Source organism: Lynx rufus, unplaced genomic scaffold, assembly GCF_022079265.1.
Source record: "Lynx rufus isolate CCGP_SWC_20201006 ecotype Redwood Valley unplaced genomic scaffold, mLynRuf1.p SCAF_4, whole genome shotgun sequence".
In the NCBI taxonomy this organism is placed as follows: Eukaryota; Metazoa; Chordata; class Mammalia; order Carnivora; family Felidae; genus Lynx; species Lynx rufus.
Window position 1 is genome coordinate 60,906,991 of NW_025814856.1, and position 24,624 is coordinate 60,931,614.

The 24,624-nt window shown below is 43.1% G+C and overlaps 1 protein-coding gene across 2 annotated transcripts in view; it reads left to right on the forward strand.

The window, feature by feature from the left end:
- The window catches only part of LOC124524537 (solute carrier family 41 member 3-like), a 101,089-nt gene that overhangs the window by 34,929 nt on the left and 41,536 nt on the right, over positions 1 to 24,624 (forward strand). For both annotated transcript variants that reach the window (XM_047096848.1, XM_047096849.1), the window contains exon 3: positions 5,630 to 5,737. In XM_047096848.1, coding sequence (XP_046952804.1) covers positions 5,630 to 5,737 — 108 coding nt within the window. The remainder of the gene's footprint in view (positions 1 to 5,629; positions 5,738 to 24,624) is intronic.

A 24,624-nucleotide genomic window follows, 5' to 3' on the forward strand; every position in this document is an offset into this window, starting at 1 on the left:
CCATCAGCAGAGGTGACACAGGAGGCCAGTCCAGGAGGAAGTGCCTCCAACTGGAGGGCCGTTTCCTGACCTTGTGTTAAGTCTCCATCTGGGAGTCTAGCATGAAGAAAAGGGGATGTCTTGGGAAGGAGGCCCAGAGCATACTTGGGCAACTTTGCAAATCCAGGCCTTGAGCCATCCAGCTTTGGGAGGCCCAGCATTTGGGAGGAACAGATAACAGCCCTGGAAGACACAGCTCATTCTTTCTCTCCAGTTTGCAAATGTGCAGTGACTCCCAGGTCAAGGGCACTCAGGTTTTCGTGTCTCCTGCACGTGCACCACCACCTCCCTGGTCACCCCCGCTCAGTGGTGCAGGATGTGGCCTTGTCAACACTGTTCCAGGGGGAAAGTCCATAACATAGGAGGGTGGCCTGGCTCCCACTATACCCAGGCTGCCACATTCTGGGGCCTCATAGCCCCATGAGCCTGAAGCAGGGATAACCTCCTGGCAGGAGCACCTCGTGGCTGTCTCTGGCATAGTGGGCTGGCCCCAAGAGTACTGGTTAGGTGCTAACTTTACCTACTGTAGATTTGGGGTCAGGAGTCTCTCTGTTAATGGGGTTTGGGGTCAGTCTATAGTTGGGTCCAGGGATTGGGGCCCAGTAAGGGGCCAGAGAGTTCAGTTTTTTTTTTCAAAAAATTATTTTTCAGATACACAAGTAAGGTATATATAGATGTTTCTCTCCCTTTCTCTTTTTTTAATGTTTATTTTTGAGTGTGGTGGTTGGGGGGGCAGGCACAGAGAGAGAAGGCGAAAGAGGACCCCGAGCAGGCTCCAAGGTGGTATCAGCGAGCCCAATGCAGGGCTTGAAGTCGTGACCCATGAGATCATGGCCTGAGCCAAAGTTGGATGCTGAACCAACCGAGCCACCCAGGAGCCCATGTTTCTCTTTTTTATAAAATAAGTATTTCAGCCCTCAATCTCATCCCTGGAGGAAGCTTCTATCATCATGTCTTGTGTATCCTTTCAGGCCTTCTTGGGGGTTTATGTAGGCCCGTGGGCACCAGAGACAGTGACAGCGGTTGTAATTGTTAGAGTGTATGTAGTCTTTCTTCACTGAATTAGAGATGAATCAGACAGGTGTCTGCTTTTGAGCAGCTGGTAGCTGAGCACAGAGTAGGATAGATGAATTCATTCATTCATCTGGTTCCTCATTTATGCATTCAGCATATTTTGTTGAATTTTGTGTTAGCTGCTCTCAGGCCCCAGGAGTGCAATGGTGAGCAGAAACAGACCTGTCTCTGCCTCCCTGGCTTTTGTAGCTTAGGGGGTGAGGCAGGTGCTTCATCCCACGAGCCAGTGTTAAGGGAGTGGAGCAGTGAGCAGACATTTGCCTGTGAAGAAAGAGGGAACAGTTCATTTTTCCCAGAGGAGTCAAAGAATCTGCAGTTAGTAGGACAGTCGGAGTTGGACCTTAAAGGATAACATAATAGTTTCTGGGATGATGTAAGAGAGAGCAGACAGTCCAAGCAAAGGGATCAATGTGTGCAGAGATACAGACAAATGAGTGGGCATTTGCAAGGAGTGAGGAACAGCAATTGGCCATGGTCATGGGGTGGGGTGCTGGACAGCCTGTGAGAAGGGCTGTCTGCTCTGCTCAAGTTGTATGCTGAGTGCAGAGGGGTTGTTGATTTTTGTCCTCATTATTTGTTTTAAAATAAATGTGTATTTTATTGAAGTATATCATGGATGTGTTGAAAATTGTACGTGTTATATGTAGAGTTTGAATGACCATCTCAGGATAAATGCACCTGTATAATCCCCATCCAGGTCAAGAGCATTTTCAGCCCCCAGCAGGCTCCTCCATCCTCTGCCCCACCTAAACCAGTCTTCTGCCTTCTAATACTGTGCATTAGTTTTGGATGTTTTTGAAGCATGATACTACCAGAGACATTCCTGTCTATTTCTTGTATGTTTTGAGGGGACAGATCTATTGGGTGTATGCCCAGGATCAGAACTGGTCAAGGGGCTGAGTGACAGGGTCATAACTGTAACAGAACTGAACTGTGGCAGCAGGGTGAAGGCCACAGGGAAGAGCTGGGAAGCTGTGGCTGTGATTCAGAGCCCCGCGAGTGCAAGAACCATTACTAACTCTGACTGATTTTGATTTCCCCAGTGCCCCTCATAAGATTTCTTTGAAGCATTGCCAGAGAGGGCAGTTGTGGTGGAAATTAAGACAGTTACCATGACTTGGATGCCAGGCTGTCAGGGAACACAGGGGGTTACTTAAGTCCCTGCTGGAAGACCAAGAAGGATGCCTGGAGCAACAGTGGGCAGGGCAAAGGGTCTGTGCAAGGAAGGTCAAGTCTGGAATCCTGATTTTGGAGGGCCCATGGGATGTCAGGATTCAGTCAGCAGTTGGGTAGGCAGGTGCAGTGCTTAGAAGACAGATCTGAGCCAGAGATGTCGAACATCACCAGCACAGAGCACAATGTCTTCGTCAGAAAACCCTAACTCCAAGTGACTAGAGTCATTTAGGATTCCTATAAAGAAGGCTACAGATCAGACTGCTCTAGTACTTGTTAGTTCCCTGGATTAACAGTGTCAGTGAGGATCCAGGGTCCTACTGCTTTTCTGCTTTAGTCTTCCCTGTTAGTTGACTTTGTCCCATAATAGACCCCTGGTGGTTATATGGTGCCTGGTGTGTCTAGATGTGACTTCTCAAGTCTCTGTGGCCATCATTGTGTCCCAGCCCACACCCACATGACTGATGCAAAGGCTCTCCTCCTGCCCTTCACCCCCTTAGGGCCGCTTGTTAATGTAGGGAGGATGGAGATGGCTGTGGGTGAGGTCATGTAGGGTGTGCAGTAGAAGGTGACTCAAGCCTTGGGAGGGAGAGGAAATGGCAGGGAAGGAGAATGAAGATGAAGCATGAAGGACTCAGGATTAATAGGTTAGGAGATCTACAGCCTTTGGTCTCCTGACCTCTGGGAGCCACTGTTGGCAGAAAGCAGACTTGGAATGGATGGGTCAGGAACCATGAGTGCCGCAGAGCAGTAAGTGGTTTGATGCCAGCCTAACCTTGCCCTTGGCTCGGTTCTGTCTGTTCTGTAACAGGGAGTTTCTCAACTGTGGAGTTAGAGGACAGACCTCTTGAAAATGATGAACTGTTTTCTTGAGCATCAGTTCCATAAGGCTATTACGTAACCCAAGGACGGTCCAGAGTAGAAAAGCCTGTGTCCATTTGGAAGAATCAAGAATTATTGTTAGACCTTGGTAAAATTTCTAGCTTTGCAGCCTGCCTATCTGGAGAAAGGAAATAAAGCTCTTTAAATTAAATAATATTAAGAAAAAGAGGTCAGGAGGAGGAAGAGGAGCCCTCAATGGAGGTCAACATGGAATAAGCAGAGGTCAGTTTCAGACTGGGGGTATGTGGTTGTGAGTTCACAGGAGTGACATGGAGTCAGAGGAGTGCCTGTCACACAATTGGAGCTTAACACCAGCTGGGAATGGGGGTGGGGGAGGTCCATAGCTCAGAGAGCCAAGGAGTGAAGAATGGAGGTTAGAAGAGCCCAAGGAAAGGGCATTGCTATGGGGTGGGGAGGGACAGCAGCTAGCATAGCATCTGAGAGGGTGAGAACAAGACTCACTAAGTTCAGTGGTGCTGAGGAAGACAAGGGGAAGCTTCTGTGACGGGATGCAGAGAGAGGGGATTTATTTTTACACTTGAGTTGGTGGGGACTTGGTCTTGTGTGTCAGCAAAAATGAAGGTGCTTGAGAGCAGGCTGAGGTGGGAGGCCAGAGGAGGCTTGGGGTAGAGGATGCCGGCCTCAGGGGGGGCTGGAGCCCAGGGAGGGGTGCCTGTGCCAGGAACTGGGCTAGGGACTTCCGTCTCCATGCATGCTGTGGCACACTGGTGGGATAGCTGCACAGGGGCCAAATGCTTCTGGAAGCCTGGGAGCCACAGGAGGCCGCTGACAGACAGTGGGAGCACCTTCTTGCCTGGTGACATGGTTTTCTTCTGAACTTTCAGAGAAGGGTAGACTCATAGCTCCATCAGAGCTGGGATTGGATTCTGAATTTCCCAGCTTTGCCAATGAGGTAAAAAGAAAGAGGGAACTGGCAGCCATGAGTGCTCTTCCTCTCTCTGAGGACATGAAGGACGCCTGACCCTTTCACTCCAGACCCTGTAAGATGTTTTGTTGGGCTGCTTTAGAGGACTCTCCTGGGCTCTACCCCCCTTCTCCTTCCCCCCACCATATCTTCAGTCTCAAGCAACAGGGCCCAGACCCCAGGGCTCCTATCTCCTAGCTAACACAGTAGGAGTGTTGTTTTAGGTCTAGAATTCTAAAACCAGGAGGAGCTCTTAGCGTAGGGATCACAGAAATCTATAGGGTACTGAGAGGTAAATTAAGTCAATAGAATCGGATGAGGTATTGAAAATTGATGGGGGTAGGGTGGGAATAAGCAATCTAATTCCATATAAACTGGTGGGAATAATTTTCACCTCACAAAGAAGTTATTTTTGAGAGAGAGAGAGAGAGAGAGAGAGAGAGAGAGAGAGAGAACACAAGTGGGGCAGGGGCAGAGAGAGAGGGAGACACAGAATCCAAAGCAGGGTCCAGTGTCGCGACCGGCATGACAATCACCGAGGTCAGGGTCCTGAGGGTAGGGGAATGCAAGAAAAAAGAGAGAAGAGAAAGTTTGGGAACAGGAGGGTCCCCTGGGCTGATGGCCCAAGTGACGGCTTTATTGTTGCTGTACACAATCTTTTATATCCAGACTCTTATGGGTCAGGCCATTCTACGAATAAACAGGTTTCACATAATCGCTGCCAACCAAAACATTTAGTTCTGTGTTTCTTGTGCATTTTCTAGACAGGTCACAAGACCTTGTTGATAAGATTGCTAGCAAAACACAATTCCCATGTTTGTTTCTATCTGACTCAGGGTAGAAAAAGGGAGGTAGCATTACTGCCAACACCTGCAGACCACAGGCTTCAGGAATTAACTTTCTCAGCCTTGACAAGGCTTTCGTATGCCCTTGAAAGTGGGGGAATGGGAGGGGGAACCACCGGGTTGGCTTGAGTCAACAGGGAACGTTGCTCGACCCGGTCTCAGCCTGGCACCGGGGCCCGGCCCCCCACAGTCCAGGCTCTGAGCTGTCAGCACAGAGCCCGACATGGGGCTCAAACTCACGAACTGTGAGATCATGACCTGAGTCGAAGTCAGATGCTCAACTGACTGAAAGACCCAGGTGCCCCCTTTCATACTTTTTTTAATCTTTTACCTTTGATAGAGACCTGGATAGAGCTACATTCTGTCTGTTTTGACAAATCCAGTGTCCCCACATGATACTCTGGGTCACTGGGAAATCTATGTCACTCCTTTGTCCCAGATGTTCTCACCAGCTCTCCCATTCATGAGAAATCTCCCAGCTTTGAAACTGGTGACTTGTTCCTGTTGCTACAGACACATGGGCCACCCTGGGTATGTCGTGTTTGCAGGCTGGACCCCGCCAGTCAGGCTCGGACACAGTCTGGCCTCCAGTTTTCCTAGCTGCTAAAGTAACTTGCCACAACTTCTCTCAAGAAATTTCGAAGATGTGCCAATATGTGTGTTTGGATTGATCTTACTCTTTCCCCACCAGCATTGGCCTGTGTTTGTGGAGGTTAAAGACCTATTGACGTTGGTGCCACCCCTGGTGGGCCTGAAGGGGAACCTGGAAATGACGCTGGCGTCACGACTCTCCACTGCTGTAAGTAGATATTTGAGCATCTGGGCTACCTGCCTCCCAGGGACGGACACATGGGCACCTCCCAGTTTCTCCTCATAGCCTTGTTTGACAGGTGGGTTTGCCTCTCTGAAAAGACAGGTGTCATGAGGTTTTGTTCTGTCATGATGCTCCACCTGGCCGCCCCTCACAGCCTGCTATCCTGTTGTTCCACAGTGCAACTGGACTTCTGGCGAGGGCCAGGCTCAGCCCCGGGTGCCCTTGGTTTCTCCTGTAACCTGCTGTGTCCTGGAGCCTGGCTCCACACATTCACGCAGAAGCTGTAATGAGCAATGCAGCCTTACTAGAGGGTTTTAGAGATGAAACAGGATTTTCGTCACCACATCATCCATATCTGTTAGAGGATTTTCTTTTCTATGATGGCTCTGAAATGCCCCGTCAGCAGAGGGGTCTTCTCAGGACTCCCTAACTCACTCTGTCCCTCAGGCTGTCACTCATTCTACCCTCCTAGCTATCCTGGGAATTGCAGTTCTTTTCCTTCTATTATGCGGAATGCTCTTTCCCCTTCTGTGAAACCCATTTCACATTCAGGATGTGAACAAGGCTGATGGCAAGAGTAGGTATGTTGTAGTCAGGAAACTGAAAGAAGAGTGATGTAATTGGAATAGTGAGGGAAAGAGGTGGGGCCTGCCTGGAGAGTGGGTGAAGGGTGGCTAGCCGGACAGTGGCCCCCAAAGAGCCACATCCTAATCCGTGGGACCTGTGCATAGTTCCTTATGTTGACAGGGTCTTTGCTGGTGGGATGAAGTGAAGGACCTTGACGCAGGAGATGATCCTGGATTATCCACATGGGCCCAGTGTCATCACAAGGCTCTCTAGTAAGGGGGGGACAGGGATGTATCAGAAGCAAAGGCCATGTGAGGGAAGTCAAGTCAGAGAAGATGCTATGCCACTGGGTTTGAAGTTGGAGGAATAGCCAGGAAATGTGGCTTTACCTGCTGGAGAAGATGAAGAAACAGATCCCTCCCTCAAGCTTTCTGAGGGAGTAAGACCATGTGGACACCTTCATTTTTGCCCCATAAGATGCATTTCAGACTCCTGGCCTCCAGAAGGTAGGAAGTACAGAAGTGCATTTCTGTGTACACACTAGAAATAATCACTTACAAAATACAGTTGGAAAAGAGGTATCTTTCAAACCATTGATTTTATTTTTTAATTTTATTTATTTATTTATTTACAATAGAATGTGCTTTTAATAACACTACAAACCAGAGGTAATAAACAAGGCTGCATAGGTGATCTCATTTGCACATTTCACAAAGCAATCATGTACAATAATGAATACCCTAATTACTCAAGAACGTCCATATTAATACAGAAAAAGAATTACCAGAGGTTACATAATATTTGTTTTCAAAACAGACAAGATGGCTTTCACTGGACTTCACTGTACCCCAGAGAGATACCCAAGATTCATGTTAGAATTTCAACACAAAGAAGAATTTGCAGGGAAAAAAAAGATACACAGACACAGGAAGAAGAAACATGTTTTGAAAAGTTACTCTAGGTTGTAATAAGATCTTAAGAGTGATTTCAGCTGGAGTTGCCTCTTTAGTGAACAAACAGGGGCTCTGAGGCTCACTGTGTGATGGCACAGGAGGAGGAAAGAAGCTGGACACAGTAACAGAGATGAGAACCCAAGCACTCTGGCACCAACAAGTTCTATTACATATGCAGAAGGCACTGCTTAGAGGAACTAGGGTTTCCAAAACCAGACATATTTTGGAGTGGCTAGCAGCGAAGATGGTTGGACAGGTGGCTGTTTAATGAATTTTGAAGACAATAGAATTCACAGTGGGAAGCTTACAATAGAGCTGGCCTTCTATAGGAAATCTTTCAGGAACCCTTGTGTTCTCATTAAACATGTAGGAAAGACCAAGCCAACAGATCTGCAATTCACATGCAAGACAAAGCAAGTGTGATCTGGGCTAAATACACAGAAAGGAATCAGAGCCTTCTCAAGAAGGCAAGAGGAACATTTTTGTGCACCTGCTTCTTTTACTGTGCTGACTTAGGGCATGCCACAAGAGTTGAAAATAGTGATGGATGCAAAGCCAATTAACCTGGTCTGTCAGTTATAGGTAACTGCATAATATTAAAACATAATGATGAAGAATTATAGTTGAGGTTGCTAAAGGCTAAGGAAATTCTCCAATTCTTAACTTACAATAAGAGCATTTACAGTAAATTCAAACATACAACTTACAGCTGGTTTGTTGGCTTTCCAATTCATTGCCCCAGTTTGTAAACAAGCTCTAATCACTTTGGTAGCCATCTGCACTCAGGGACACGAAGCATTCTGCAAATCACTAAAGTCCTATTTAAAATTTTCCTCCTTCCACCTAAATTTCCAGTGTGCTAAGTAATCTGCAGGACAGAACGCAGAGAGGAATGAAGTGTGAGTCTGAACGTAATCCTGCAAGGCAGAGCTACCAAGCCAGCCTCCACCTAGACCAAAATAAGAGCACAGAAATATGAGGGAAAACATTTCCTGAAGCTCAATTCCAAAAGGTTAAGTTGCTCAAAACTCCCAGTTTGAGAGAGGAGCATGGTTTTAGCCTCAGGTCTCCCTTTCTGATCTATAAACATAACGAGGCCCCTCAGGAGTCACTGAAACAACATAGCATAGAAGCATCTATCAGAAGACTTAATGCTTTGTGGTGCACTTAGTTCACAGGATAATAGGAGCAGATGGAATTTCTTTAAAATACATACATAAAAGCTTACTAAGTTCTCCTAAAGATTAAACACAAAATGTCCATGACTAACCATCACTCTCCTGCCAGAACAGAGCCAGAAATGTTGAGTATGCAAGTACTAATTATAATGATTTTAAGATTAGTCAGAAACAGTACCAGGTAACATCCCAAAGTGTACAAGCCAGTTAAACACATATAAAATTGGTACTAATCCAGTTAGAAATACAAAATGAAAATTATGGATGTTGCCTCAAATATCTGGGATTCCACAAATTTACAATCAGCCTATGTAACAAAGTAGACTCGAGTTTTAAGAAAACATTACCGTTCAATATCTATTTCAAAAATGATCTCAAGTCCCAATGATGTCAAAAGTCATTTATCTGGAAATTAGAATCATTTAAATATTTGTACAAATTTTCAAATAACAAACCAAAAAATTAGAAAAGACCTGTACAAGGCTGGCCTTTAATCTGTTTTTCCCAAATGTGTTTGACAAGTCCATTAATTCAGCAGAATGATAATGGGCTATTGGTTCTCATGTAAATTGGGTGGCCTTGTGAACAGGCCCAAAGCTGTTCCATGGAGACACAGGATGGAGAGCTTGGTTCTCTGTGGTTCATCTGGTCAGCAGAACACAGGTGGTACAAACAAAAGTTTAACTTATCAAAGACATGAGACCATCACAGTATTACAAAACTTTCCTTTGACCTAATGGATATTTAAAACAACAATGACAACAACAACAACAAAACACACATAGTTCTGTAGCTACTGCTTATGTAGAAAACTTGAAAGCACACCAGTATCTGTATGTCTTTTCTGCAGTTATATGGTGTAATGAGTTTGGCACTTCATTGTAATGAAATTTCCAATGACACAGTCCTTACCTACAGTGGCACATAACCTGCAAACATCAGGCAAACATCCTGTACAGGAAAAGTGTCTTCGCTGCCAAGTCTGACGAAAGGAAAAAAAAAAAATTGCTTTTTTTCCCCTTTTTTTTTTAATCAAGAAAAGGAAAATGAGCGGTGAAGGACATCTTTGGACTGCTTCTCTCCATTCCTGTTGTCAGACAATCTGAAGTCCTTTAAACTGTAGCCTGTTCACTAACTCACTCTTAGCCTGATACCCAGCTATGTGTCATTGTCTTAAAGCTGTGTGGGAAGCTTTGGTTGGGCAACACATTGTCAGCATCAAAATCTAACATATCACGGTCCATGAGGTTGTTCCAAATGATGGACTCCATGTGAATCAACATGCCATCCAAGTCACTTGGGAGCCTACCCTGGTTGAGAAGGCCCATCCTGCCATGGTCATTGCAGCTGCTCACTGAGGAGTAGGCCCCCAGGGCTTTCATCTGCATGGTGAGCGACAGCAACACTTGTAAAGCTGTCTTCACTGGGGGCAGTTCATTCCTGAGGTGTGGAGCATGGTGCTGACCACATGAGGCAAGACACCCCCATTAACTGCAGATGTTGGCTGGGTATGTCCGGGGTGGGTGTGGGAGCTGGGGTTCATCATTTTGTTATGAGATGCCTGACTACCATAGGTTGACATGACCAAATTAGGGCCCATTAACATTCTGACCAAGGACCTGGCTGTTGGGTTGGGTGATCCCAGGATCAACTACTGTCATAATGTCATGATGAGGAGGAGAGTAACTAAGCAACTCCTTCAAGAGTCCCGGTGCGCAGTTACAATGATTCATACCTCCATAGCTCAATTTGTTGTCCTGAAGTGTTTACATAGGCATGTGGGGCAAAGGACTCCTGCTGGACTGGCCATGTGTATATTTTTGGGAGTTGGGGCTGGGTGAATTCAGACTGGTGTTTGGTAGTACATATGAATAGCATGGTGTCTGCTGCATCCTGGTGCCAGGTGAAGACTGAGTTGAAACAGTTAATGGCATTGGTGATGAGACAAGGTTGAGATTATCCAAAAGGTTTTCCATATTTTCAAGATTACTTATCTCAGACAGACTGGGCGGAGCAGAAGCCATCTTTGCAGCAGATAGTGGGTACACCATAGAATGCACATCCCCATCTCTAAGATCATCCTGTTCGGTCATAATGGGATAAAGTCTCCCACTAATAGTACTAGCATTTGAGCTAGTTGGAGGGTGAAATGTATGCCAGTTATCAAAGCCATCACTGCTGTGAGAGCCAGGGCTCGCATGCCATTTATAAAACTGAGATCCTGGGCTGTCCCAGGCACTCTCCTGACCAGACTGTAGAGACACTTTTTCTCTTAACAGCTCAGCCTCGGCTCTTAGCAAATTTACTGTTGTCCAGGGACGCAGCTCTTCTCTAGGGGGATTTTCCACTCCTACCTCCCTCTGGATTGAGCATCCACCAAGAACTTTTTCCGGTTCCTTAATTCTGCACACAAATGGACTTGCTGTGTAGGGCCAGATTAAAGCAAATTGAATTCTTCCAGCCCGCCGAGCTGTTGCTGTCACTCTTACCCTTGAAGTATGGCACATACTTGACCATCTCCTCTTAGATCTGCGACAGCATGAGCTGCTTCCACCCTGAGCTCTTGATGGACTTGGTGATGAGGTGGGCATAGGACAGGTTGCCTGATGCATTCCTGAGGGATGAGCTCCTCTTTTGTGGCGACCCTGTGAGGGGCGCAGTGGCAGCTGGAGGCATGGGCAGGTGCCAAGACAGCGGACTTGTGCAAGCAGCCAGCCTCTGGGCCCTGCAAGTCCCTGCACCAAACCCTGGTGGTGGCCCCAGCTGGACACAGGCCTGAGCTGGAAGTTCCTGCTCTTGTCCAACAGGCTCAGGTTGCTCAGGAAGCTTGTGTTGACAGCAGCCGCTGAGGGCAGGCAGGGCTGAAGTGGTAGAGCTGGGCTTGCCTAATGCCGGCCTAGGCGGTGGCCAGGTACACAAGCGTGGCAGGGCCATCGGCTCCTAGTCCTGGTGGATCTCCAGAACCCAGGGCGGGGCGCTTCAGCCATGGTGAGCCCACCCCTCCCCCAGCCGCGGGAGAGCCAACCAGGAGGGGGCACTAAGAGCTGGTCCGAGATTTGGAGGGGCGACATTGGTGCCTTGAGCCCACGAATACAGGAGGAAGGTGCGACGGAGTGGAAGCACGAGCCCCAAAGTTGACTTCTGACTTCGCGGATCCATCAAGCTCTAGGCTCTTTCAGGTTCTCTGCTCAGGCTGGATGGCAGGCCAGAGTCCCCAGGTCAGGACAGGGTCTGTGGACTGAGACAGACTGAGGGACGCTCGCTCTGCTGGGGGCCAGACTGCAGCACTGCTGTCTGTTGAATATGGCGGTGGCTGCTGCAGCGACTCTATGTTTACATTTTTTAATGTTTATTTATTCTTGAAGGAAAGAGAGACAGAGCCTGAGTGGGGGAGGGGCAAGAAGGGAGGGAGACACAGAATCCAAAGCAGGCTCCAAGTCAGCACAGAGCCCCATATGGGGCTCGAACTCAGGAGCTGTGAGATTATGACCTGAGCTGAAGTTGAATATTTAAGTGACTGAGGCACTCAGGTGCCCCAACATGGTCCTTTTTAAATAATTTTTAATTGTGATAAATGCACATAAAAGAAGACTTACAAATTAACCATTTCTGAGTGTCTAGTTCAGTATATTATTAAGTATATTCACATTAAGTATAGTCACATTGTTTTTTTAAGGAAATCATATAAATTATTTAACCAAAAATCTAATTTCCTTTGACAGACGTAAATTGTTTATTAAACAACCGTTAATCAAGAGTACTATTATACTAATTAAGAGAGAATGGCATAATATTGAGCAGAGTTCTTTGAGAACAGGTCCTGATTGGAAATATATGGTAAAATTTTTTTAACTTTATTTTTTATTTTTTAAAATTTACATCCAAATTAGTTAGCATATAGTGAAGCAATGATTTCAGGAGTAGATTCCTTAATGCCCCTTACCCATTTAGCCCATCCCCCCTCCCACAACCCCTCAATCAACCCTCAGTTTGTTCTCCATATTTATGAGTCTTTTCTGTTTTGTCCCCCTCCCTGTTTTTTATTATTTTTGTTTCCCTTCCCTTATGTTCATCTGTTTTGTCACTTGAAGTCCTCATATGAGTGAAGTCATATGATTTTTGTCTTTCTCTAATTTCACTTAGCATAATACCCTCCATTTCCATCCACGTAGTTGCAAATGACAAGATTTCATTCTTTCTGGTTTCTGAGTAATACTCCATTGTATATATATATACCACATCTTCTTTATCCATTCATCCATTGGTGGACATTTTGGGCTCTTTCCATACTTTAGTTTTTGGTAATAGTGCTGCTATAAACATGGGGGTGCATGTGTCCCTTCGAAACAGCACACCTATATCCCTTGGATAAATGCCTAGTAGTGCAATTGCTGGGTCATAGGATAGTTCTATTTTTAGTTTTTTGAGGAACCTCCATACTGTTTTCCAGAGTGGCTGCACCAGCTTGCATTGCCACCAACAATGCAAAAGAGATCCTCTTTCTCCGCATCCTTGCCAACACCTGTTGTTGCCTGAGTTGTTAATGTTAGCTATTCTGACAGGTGTCAGGTGGTATCTCATTGTGGTTTTGGTTTGGATTTCCCTGATGATGAGTGATGTGGAGCATTTTTTCATGTGTCGGTTGGCCATCTGGAGGTCTTCCTTGGAGAAGTGTCTATTCACGTCTTTTGCCCATTTCTTCACTGGATTATTTGTTTTTTGGGTGTTGAGTTTGATAAGTTCTTTGTAGATTTTGGATACTAACCCTTTATCTGATATGTCATTTGCAAATATCTTCTCCCATTCTGTCAGTTGCCTTTTAGTTTTGCTGATTGTTTCCTTCGCTGTGCAGAAGCTTTTTATTTTGGTGAGGTCCCAGTAGTTCATTTTTGCTTTTGTTTCCCTTGCCTCTGGAGACGTGTTGAGTAAGAAGTTGCTGCGGGCAAGATGAAAGAGATTTTTGCCTGCTTTCTCCTCAAGGATTTTGATGGCTTCCTGTCTTACATTGAGGTCTTTCATCCATTTTGAGTTTATTTTTGTGTACGGTGTAAGAAAGTGGTCCAGGTTCATTCTTCTGCATGTCACTGTCCATCTTTCTGAGCAGTACTTGCTGAAGAGACTGTCTTTATTCCATTGGATATTCTTTCCTGCTTTGTCAAAGATTAGTTGGCCATATGTTTGTGGGCCCATTTCTGGGTTCTCTGTTCTGTTCCATTGATCTGAGTGTCTGTTCTTGTGCCAGTACCATACTTTCTTGATAAGCACAGCTTTGTAATACACTTGAGGCCGGGGATTTTGATGCTTCCAGCTTTGGTTTTCTTTTGCAAGATTGCTTTGGCTATTTGGGGTCATTTCTGGCTTCATACAAACTTTAGGAATTTTTGTTCTAGCTCTGTGAAGAATGCTGGTGTTATTTTGATAGGCATTGGATTGAATATGTAGATTGCTTTGTGTGGTATTGACATTTTTTTTTACATTTATTTATTTTTGAGAGACAGAGTGAGACAAAGTGAAAGTGGGGGAGGGACAGAGAGAGAGGGAGACACAGGATTGGAAGCAGGCTCCAGGCTCTGAGCTGTCAGCACAGAGCCCGACGCGGGGCTCGAGCCCACAGACTGTGAGATCATGACCTGAGCCGAAGTCAGACATTCAACCGACTGAGCCACCCACGTGCCCTGGTATTGACATTTTAACAATATTTGTTCTTCCAAACTATGAGCGTGGAATATTTTTCTTTTTTTTTTTTTTGTATTTTCTTCAATTTCTTTCATAACCTTTCTAAAGTTTACAGTGTATAGGTTTTTCACTTCTTTGGTTAGGTTTATACCTTGGTATTTTATAGTTTTTGGTACAAGTGTAAATGGAATCAATTCCTTGATTCCTCTTTCTGTTGTTTCATTATTGGCATATAGGAATGCAACTGATTTCTGTGGTTTGATTTTATATCCTGCAACTTTGCTGAATTCATGGATCAGTTCTAGCAGTTTTTTGGTGGAATCTTTTGTGTCTTCCATATAGAGTATCATGTCATCTGTGAAGACTGAAAGTTTGCATCCTCCTTGCAGATTTGGTGTCTGTTATTCCTTTGTGTTGTCTGATTGCTGAGGCTAATACATCTAACACTATGTTGAATAACAGTGGCAGGAGTGGACATCCCTGAGGTGTTCCTGACTCTAGGGGGAACAGGCTCGGTTTTTCTTCATCTAGGATGATATTAGCAGTGGGTTTTTTTTGTATATGGCTTTTATGATCTTGAGGTATGATCCCTCTGTCCCTTCTTTCTTGAGGGTTTTCATCAAGAAAGAATGATTTATTTTGCCAAATGCTTTCTCTGTATCTATCGAGAAGATCATGTGGTTCTTTTCCTTTCTTTTATTAATTTGATGTATCACATTGATTGAGTTGCAGATATTGAACCAGCCCTGCATCCCCGGTATAAATCCCACTTGGTTGTGGTGAATAATTGTTTTAATGTATTTTTGGACTCAGTTGGCTAGTATCTTGTTGAGAATTTTTGCATCCATGTTCATGAGGGATATGGTCTATACTTCTCCTTTTTAGTGAGGTGTTTTTCTGGTTTTGGAATTAAAAAAATACCATTTGATTTTGATGGAAGCAGTAGTAATGTACCTCTTTCATTTCTGATTTTGAGTCCTCTCTTTTTTCTAATCAATGCAGTTACAGTTTTGTGAATTTTATTGATCTTTTCAAAGAACCAACTCATGGTTTCATTAATCTTCTCGTTTGTTTTTCCATTCTGTATCTGTGATCTAGTCATTATTATTTCCTCACTCCTACTAGCTTTGTGGTTAGTTTGTTCTTCTCTTTCACATTAAAAAAATTTTTTTAATCTTTATTTATTTTTGAAAGAGATAGAGTGAGATCAGGGGAGGAACAGAGAGAGAGGGAGACACAGAATCTGAAGCAGACTCCAGGCTCCAAGCTGTCAGCACAAAGCCCAATGTGAGGCTCGAACTCACAAACCATGAGATCATGATGTGAGCTGAAGTCGGCTGCTTAGCCACCTGAGCCACCCAGGCGCCCCTTCTCTTTCACATTTATTAAGTTGTCATTTTTGGTGGTTGACTGAGATTATTATTTTTTTTAATGTAAGACTGTTTACAGCTAGAAATATCCAGCTTAGTACTGTGTTAACTGTATCTCTTACGTTTTGGTATGTTGTGTTTCCATTTTAATTATCTGAATATATTTCCTATTTCTGTTGTGATTTCTTATTTGATCCATTGGTTGTGAAGAGTAATTTTTTTTGATCTTCATGTATTTGCTGATTTTCCAGTTGTCATGCTATTGATTTCTAGTTTCATTCTAATGTGATTGGAAAAGATATTTTATATGATTTCAGTGTTTAAAAATTTATTGAAACCTGTTTTGTGGGGTAACATATGGTTCATCTAGGAGAATGTTTCAAGGCTACTTAAGAAAAATTTGCATTCTATTTTTGGGTGGAGTGTTCTATCTATGCCTGTTTGGTCCAGTCATTCCATATTCTTAGTCATATACTCTATTTCCTTATTTGTCTTCTGCCTGGTTGTTCTGTCCATTATTGAAAGTCTTCAACTATCATAGTAGAGCTTTCCATTTCTCCTTTCATGTCTGTCAGTGTTTGCATTTGTTTAAGAGCTCTGATATTTGGTGCATTTATAATTGTTATATCTTCTTGATGATTTGACCCCTTTGCCATCAAATAATATCCTTGTTTGTTTCTTACAACAGTTTTAAATGGAAAGTCTATTTTGTCTGCTAATAATATAGCAACTCCTGCTCTCTGGGTTGCTCTTTGCATGAGATATTTCCATCCTTTCATTTTCAACCTAGGCATCTCCCAAATCTGAAGGGAGTGTTTTGTAGAAAGCATGTATTTGGACCCATTTTTTTTCTTAATTCTGCCAGTCTATGTCTTCTGATTGGGGAGTTTAACCTATTTATAATGAAGTAATTACAGATAGGTAAGGACTTATTATTGCCATTTTTAAAATTGGTTTTCTGTATGTCTTACAGCTTTATTTTTGTCCCTTATTTCTTTCCTTAATGTCTTTCTGTATGATTAGGTGATTTTTTATAGCAATATATTTTGATTCTCTTGTCGTTTTGTTTTTTTGTTTGTTTGTATTCTATAGTTATTTTCTTTGTGATTACTATAGTGATGACATATAGCATCCTAAAATTACAACAATGTATTTTTTTTTTACTTATGATTCATTCTGCCTCTTTTTTTTTGTTTGTTTTTTTATTTTTATTTTTTTATATATGAAATTTATTGACAAATTGGTTTCCATACAACACCCAGTGCTCATCCCAAAAGGTGCCCTCCTCAATACCCATCACCTACCCGCCCCTCCCTCCCACCCCCCATCAACCCTCAGTTTGTTCTCAGTTTTTTTAACTGATAATAGTTAAGTTCAATCACATAAAAAAGTCTACTCCTTTATACCTCTGCCCTCTTCTACTCCTTGATTTTATGTTACTGATGTCACAAAATATCTATTTTTATTAGAGTATCCATTAGCATAGTTTCATTATTTTTATGCTTTTGCTTTTTAAATTATATAAAAGAATAAAAAATGGAGTTACAAAGCACAATTAAAATAATACAGGTTTTTATATTTATCCAAATATTTACCGGTACTGGATAACTTTATATTTCCATACAGCTTTGAGTTCCTGTCTTGAGTGTCCTTTCATTTTAACTTGAAGGGCTCATTTTAGCATGTCTAAAGTCCTGTCATTTTAACTTGAAGGACTTCTTCTAGGGCAGGTCTAGTGGTATTGAACTCTCCCTCAGCTTTTATTCATTTAGGAATGCTCTCGTTTCTCTCTCTCTCTTTCTCTTTCTCTCTCTCTCTCTCTCTCTCTCTCTCTTTGTTGTTGTTTTTTTTGTTTGTTTTGTTTTTTGTGGGTTTTTTTTTTTTTTGCAGTACAGTTCTGCTGTATATAGAACTGTTGGTGAATTTTATTTTTTCTTCCAGCAAAAAATATATTTAAATGTATTATCCCACTACCTTCTGACCTGCATGGTTTCCCCTGAGAAATCTGATATCTTACTGAAGATCCTGTATTTGTAAGGAGTCTTTTCTCTTGTATCTTTCAAGATTATCTCTTTGACTCTGATTTTCAGTGGTTTGGTTATAATGTTTCTTGGTGTGGGCCTCTTTGAGTTTGTCCTCCTTGGGTTTGTTGACCTTTTTGCATTTGGATATGCATGGATTTCCTCAAATTTGGGGAAATTTGGCCATTATTTATTCAAATAAGCTCTCTGCCCCTTTTTGTCTCTCTTCCCTTTCTGGGAAACACATGAGATGGATGGATGGGTGGGTGGATGGATGGATGGATGGATGGGTGGATCTGATTGATGGTGCCCTATAAGTCCTGTAGGCTCTCTGTTCATTTTCCTTCATTTTTTTTTGTTGTTTCTGAGACTTGATCATTTCAAATGACATTATCTTCAAATTCACTGATTCATTCTTCTTCCTGTTTGAGTCTGCTATTGAACCCCTCTAGTGAATTTTTCAATTCAGTGATTATATTTTCCAGCTGCATATTTTTCTTGGTTCCTTTGTAAAAGTTTCTCTTTGTAGATATTCTCATTTTGTTATCATCATTTCCCTAGATCTCTATCCATGTCCTCCTTTAGTTCTTTGAACATATGTAAGACAGTTATTTTAAAGTCTTTATTAAATAAGAGAGTGAGAAAAGTGGGGCTCACCCAAAGTGGGGTTTGTGCTCACCCAAAGAGGGCCCAAGCTCATCTACCATGAGATCGTGACCTGAGCTGAAGTCAGATGCCTATCCAACTGAGCTACCCAGGCACTCCCTGCCTTCTCATCTTTTGTCGAAAAATTGGCATTTGAGAAAATAGCTACCTCTCCCAGTCTTTGCAGACTTGCTCATGAAAGGGAAGACCTTCACTAGTCAGTCTGGTGTGAAGGCTTAAAGTCTTTTCAGGCTTTTTGTGGGCATGTGTCTTCCCTGGGCCTGTATATGTACTTTTTTTTCCATTCCAATTCACCACACATGGCTGCTTATTAAATGTTTTAATTACCTTGGACGCTTGGGTGGCTCAGTCGGGTGAGCATCCAACTCTGGCTCAGGTCATGATCTCACGGTTAGTGAGTTTGAGCCCTGTGTCAGGCTCTGTGCTGACAGGTCAGAGCCTGGAGCTGGCTTTGCATTCTGTGTCTCCCTCTCTTTCTGTCCCTGTCCAGCTTGTTCTCTCTCTCCCTCTCAAAAGTAAATAAACATTGAAAATTTTCTTTAAAAACCTTTTAATTACCCTAAAAAACTCAACATTGCTTCTCCTTGGGGACTTACATGCTTTATTGTACTTTTCCGTCTATAGTCTTTGCCCCAGGCTTGCATGGGCCTGCAATTCCCTGCAGCTGTACTGTATCCAGCACCCCGGATACAGGGTTTCAGCAGCCTGGAAACTGATATCCAAACTATGCCACCTTTTCCTTTGATCTCCAAGTCCGGCAAAATGGAAACTACACCCTCAGGTATCCTCCAGGAAGGCCAGGATGTTGCAAACTGGTCCACTGTTTTCCTTCTATCCTGAGGAAGGCACCATGCACTGCACTACTCTGTACCAAGGAGGAAGTGGTGCAAGGATAAGCAAAGACACTGTTGGATTTTCTACTGTTCTAAGTGTGGGTTTTTCTTGGTGAGTGGTCACTGGATTTTGCAAATCCTTGACTGGTTTCTAGAGCTCTCACAAAGCTGTTTTGGTCAGTCTCTTGTTTTACTTGGTATTTGCATGGGGGGAATGAGGCCTGGAGCTTCCTAGCCTTCCATCTTGCTGATATCATTCTCCCTCACTTTTCTCTTAAATTTGTTTTTTTGTTTTACTTTAGTGTGTCTTCTAGTAATCATATAGGATTTGTTGGAAGTGAACTTTTTGGACATTTGCAGTATGACAATATTTTATCTTCACAATTGGATGCCAACCTGGAAGGGTAGAGAATGCATGGTTCACAATTATTTTCCATCAGTACTGAGGCATATTTTCAGGGTCTTCTTTTGGTCAGTGTGGCTAATGGAAGCCTCATAACTTTTAAAAATAAGATTTTATTTTTAAGTAATGTCTATACCCATTGGGGGGCTCAAACGCACAACTCTGATATCGAGAGTTACATGCTCTACTGACTGAGCCAGCCATGCCCCCCTGGAAGCCCCATTAGTTTTAGAATCTAATTTCTTTTAGATTATTTGTTCACCTTTCTATCTGGACTTTTTGGTGTATTTCTCTTTATCAGCTATGTTCATCATGTCTCCGGCAAGGGCCTTTTCTCATTACCTTACATATATCTTAGATTTTTCTATCTAAAGGGTTATGCCTGTCTTCAGTTCTATGCAAACCTTGTTGCTTCTATTACTTATAATGTTTTTGTATTCATTCTTTCTGTCACCCCACCCCCTACCCCCTACTACTACTATTGGGTGCACAATGCAACTTCTGAATCTACCTTCTGAGTTCCTTAACTTTCTTTTCACATTTCTTGTATTTGTGTCTGGTCTGGGGGAATACTTCTGCTTGATGTTTTATTTCACTAAATCACTTTCCATCTCTCTGACCATTGTGTTATTGAGGTCATCTAATGAAGACCTTTTGTTTGTTTCTGTCTTTTTTTTTTTAATCCTCTCTTTTAAATTCAGAGATCATGTTTGTACTTTCTAGAATTTAAAATTGTCTTTTCACTTACAGAAGCACCATTCTCCCACATCTGTTAATTTGCTTGCCCTAGAGTCTTATTCATTTTCCTGTTTTGACTGTTTCCTTAGATTTTTGTGCTTCCATTTGTTGAGTCTGATGAATCTCTTTCATGATTGTGACCTTCCTTTCATGAACAGTGATTTTTTGGTTGGTTGAGCATCATTTTATTTTAGCTTTCCTCTTACTCTGTGAATCTCTGAATGCTGTCCTTTAGAGGAGGATATTGTAGTGATTGGGGTGGGGGGGGTGAGTCAAAATAGGTTACCTGGAAGTATGTGCCAGTAACTGGGCTTATGGGTCTAGAGACTCTTTGTCCATCTTATCATGGCCACTTTGGGCACTGCTTTGCCTTTTTAACCCCAACACACACACACACACACACACACACACATACACACACACACACACTACTTCTGCTTAGAGCCCAATGGCCAGGTGTCTCATTGTTGACAGACAAGGGAAGAGGCCAACTGTTCTGAATGTTCCTGCTCTGCTCTCTGGGCCAAAGCCCTTTCAGTTGTCCCAGGCTTCCTTCTGCTCCCATAATCCCCAGGGCTACCTCTGCTTTGTGCAGTAGACCTTTTGGTTATGGGTCCTTCCTCCAACCTAACTCCTGCTTTACATTATTTAGGGATGCCCTCTTAAGCTGTGTTAAACTATAGATACCTCTTTTTATTTTCCACAACTTGTGTCCATTTTAAAAATCATTTCCTCAATGCTAGAATTAACCCTATGATCCTGGGTTTGACTCAGAAATATGAATATGGACTCACATTTGTTTTAATATGTATGCAGATAGGTACAACAATAGACATGGGTATGTGTACATACATGGGTTAGGATCCATACATACATTTCCTAGCTCTCCCACTAACAGAACCTAGAAGCAGTACCATCCCAGTGGCACCTAGCACATCTGCCATCTAGGTCTTGATTTCTGATACCATTCTTCAATAAAAGAAGCCAACATTCTTGGGAAAATGGCTCATCTTAGAACTGGGGCAGAGAAAATACAAGATGTACCTGGAGTATCAGATAGTGCCAGAAAGTAAGGAAGTACTAAACAGCATGTGGGTGCATGTCAGAAAGACAACCTTAATGAGCTCCCAAATGGCCACAGTGGGAGCAGTGTTAGTGACAAAATAAATATAATAGTATTATGACCTCAAGAATAAAATAAATACCCATGAGTCCAATTATACCATGTAAATAAATGATTTAAGAGGGGGAGAAGGGACCTCTGTATCTCAGAGAAAATTTTATGTGTGAAGAATGAAGGAATATAAAATCACCATTAGAATACCATACTGATCACAGGCAAAATCCACTAATGAATTAGTAGGTGGCACTTGAAGGAGAAATAGGGTCTTTGCTTGGCCCCAAACTATCTCCCCAAATACTTGTGAATCACTATAGTAGTTTGTAGATGTCCTCAAATCTTTGATACGTTGTTCTCTAGGAGGTGAAGCTGGATTCCCTTGCCTTGAATATGGAATGGGCCTAATGACTCACTAGTAAATAACAGAGTATTGGAAGGGAAACACAGTAAGTTTATAGTGGAGAATCCTGGCAGACACCACCTGAACCAAGGACCAAGGTTAAGGCCACATCTCATCAGCCATGTTGGTATGACAGCTCTCCAGATACCATGTGAAGAGAAAAGCACTATACCTCTATAGCCTGATTTTCCTCAAAACCCAGTAATCTCAGTGTAATCATGAGGAAACACCAGACAAACCCATTTGAGAGACATTGTACAAAATATCTAATCAAGTACTCTTCAAGAGTGTCAAGGTCATGAAAGACAATGAAAGGTGAGGAACTGCCACATATTGAAAGAAACCAAGGAAACATGATGACTAGCTACATGGGCAGCCTGGGACAGAAATAGGACACTAGTGAAGAAACTGGAGGCATCTGGATATGTTCTGTCATTTAGTTAATAGAGTTGTACTAGCCTTAATGTCTCAGTTGATAATTGTCCTGTGGTTATATAAGGTGTTAACATCAGGAGAAGCTGAGTGAAGGGTATATAGGAAAGTATATTAACTTTGGAACTCCTTTGAAGTCTAAAATTAATTCAAAATAAAAAGATTGTCTTTCCCTATCCTTCAGTTTGGTTAGGAAGGATCGTAAAACATTCAGTCCTCCATCTTACTCCAGTAAGTCTTTTTTTTGTTATTGGAAAATAATTGGTATATTTGTTATTGGGAAAAAATATACAAAATAATGACAGATTGGGTTTTTTTTTTTTTATTGTGAATAAGCTAAGTGTCCTTATGAAGATAAAACTCAGTGGATAATTCAGGATCCTGGCAGGAGAGAGGTGGCACATACAGATGGGAGCTGAGCAGGGTTTAATGAAGAGTTGACCACATTGTGGGCAGGATTATGGGAAACTGTAAAAGGGCAGTGAATCACCCTAGGACTGGCAATAAGAGGAAGTGATGATCAGTCTAAGCTGAAAGGGGCAAGAGGATGGGTAGAGGTAGGGATGATTCTCAGAACCTGGGAGAGCTGTAGGAAAGGGCCATCTGGCTGGTGCTGCAGGTCTGTGTGGAGGAGCGCAGCCACTGGGGCAGTGGGAAGGGCACAGAGATGCTTATACCCCACCCTCACTCTTGCTGTCCCTCCAGTGACTTTCCGTGACTCCCCACTGACCAAAACCAACCAGAAGCAACAGGGCAAGGGAGCTTGTATATGCATCTATATGGGCCAGCCTTCCAGGTACAATCCAGACCCAGAGAGGTGCCCGGAGGATATGTCATCTTCATGGTCTGAATCCGTTAAAGCAACCTGTTATGATGTAGCCAATAAGAAAAGATATAGAAAATCTAGAACTGATATAGGACCCCATAGGATTTCACATAGCAATTTATACTTGTAAGACATTAAAAGACATTTTAAAATGTTCAAGTCTGTGTGATCCAAATGAACATTTGGGAACGGCCTCCCTAAACGTCTCCCACTGAGATGAATCTAGGTCAGTCTCCATAATAGATGTCCCAAATTCCCACTGATTTTCTCTTTACATTCTTAGCAAAAAGCCACCGAGCCTGTGCTTGGACTGGCTTTGTCTCTCCAGCTCTTACCCGGACATTTCTGGGACCACCATTCCAGGGTAAAGCAGTAACCATCTACCTTGATGGAGACCTGCTCCCAAGTGCCCCCTCCCTGTGGGTTATCCTGCTAGTCTGGTTGTGCTCTGCTTCCTTCCCTACCTTTTGCTGCCTTGGTCTGTTCCCCACTGGAAAATGGGCCATCCATTCCACATGCTCTGAAATCCTATTTCCTTAGCATCCCACCCCTTCTCACAGCTTCTTTCCCTCAGGTCCTCCTCCTTCCTTGTTTGTATGAGTTCTGCAAGCTCCCCAGCCCTCCAGTCCTCCTGCTGCACCTCTTGGCATCACTCCCTTTCCGGTTCAGCCATTGAGGAAGGAATGCCCTTCTAATTAATACTCAGGGGTCATGGGCTGGTAGCTCCCCCTTATCTGATGAGTACAGGGTTAGAGTTGGTGGATTGATAGGACACAGTAAATGCACTGGTTGAGTCCAGCAAGCACCCAGCATAGCATGGAGCAGAGAAGGGAAATGAGCCTGTTGGCCTTGCATGTTTGGTGTGTGGCAAGCTGTGTAGCTGTGTTCTGTTTCACCTTAGTCCCTTGTCCCGGTGGGTACTCCCAAGATGCATATTAATCTACCTGTGTGAAGTAAAAGTCACCTGGCTCCATGGCGTGTGCTACACCTGAGGTTTCCATCATGCTGAAAAGAAAAGCCTCCCCTTATTTGAAAATGAAAAGTAATTTTATTTTTTCTTTGGAGTTCAGGAACATAATGAACTAATTTCAAAGGAGCTAGAAAAGTATATTTGCTTGAAACCTTTTCTTATCTACATCTTGAATTTTGCAGTAAAATGCTATGAAATTAGAAGCCGACTACCATTTTTTAAAGGAGAAAATTGTATTTCTGATCATGTTTTTTTATCCTAAGAAGGACTTAAACATTTCTTAAATGGGATGATTTGCAGAAGTGAGATTGAGGAGGTTAGTGGTCAGCTGAGATGTGACTTGCTGTTAGTGGGAAAAGGGATTGCAGGTGCTGAGGAGAACATAGCTGAAGACATAGCTGAGGATGCAAACCAGCTTCTCAGCAGGGGTCCTCCCCCTGCTGCCCATGGATGAGTTTGAGAGGTGGCTCTGAAATTGTTGGTGACGCTTACCTCTGTGTGTGCTTGAATACTCGAGTATGGGAGAGATGGTTCATGACACCATCTTATTCTCAAAGGGATTTGTGTCTTACCTTCCCATCCCACATCAGTTTTGAAAGTTGGGCAGAATAATTTGTTCTGGTGTTAATGAAATGGTATTTGCTGATTTCTTTCCTGAGAGATTGCCTTTTCCAGGAAGGCTTCATGTGGCTTTTTGACCAGCCAGACTTACCCTTTGC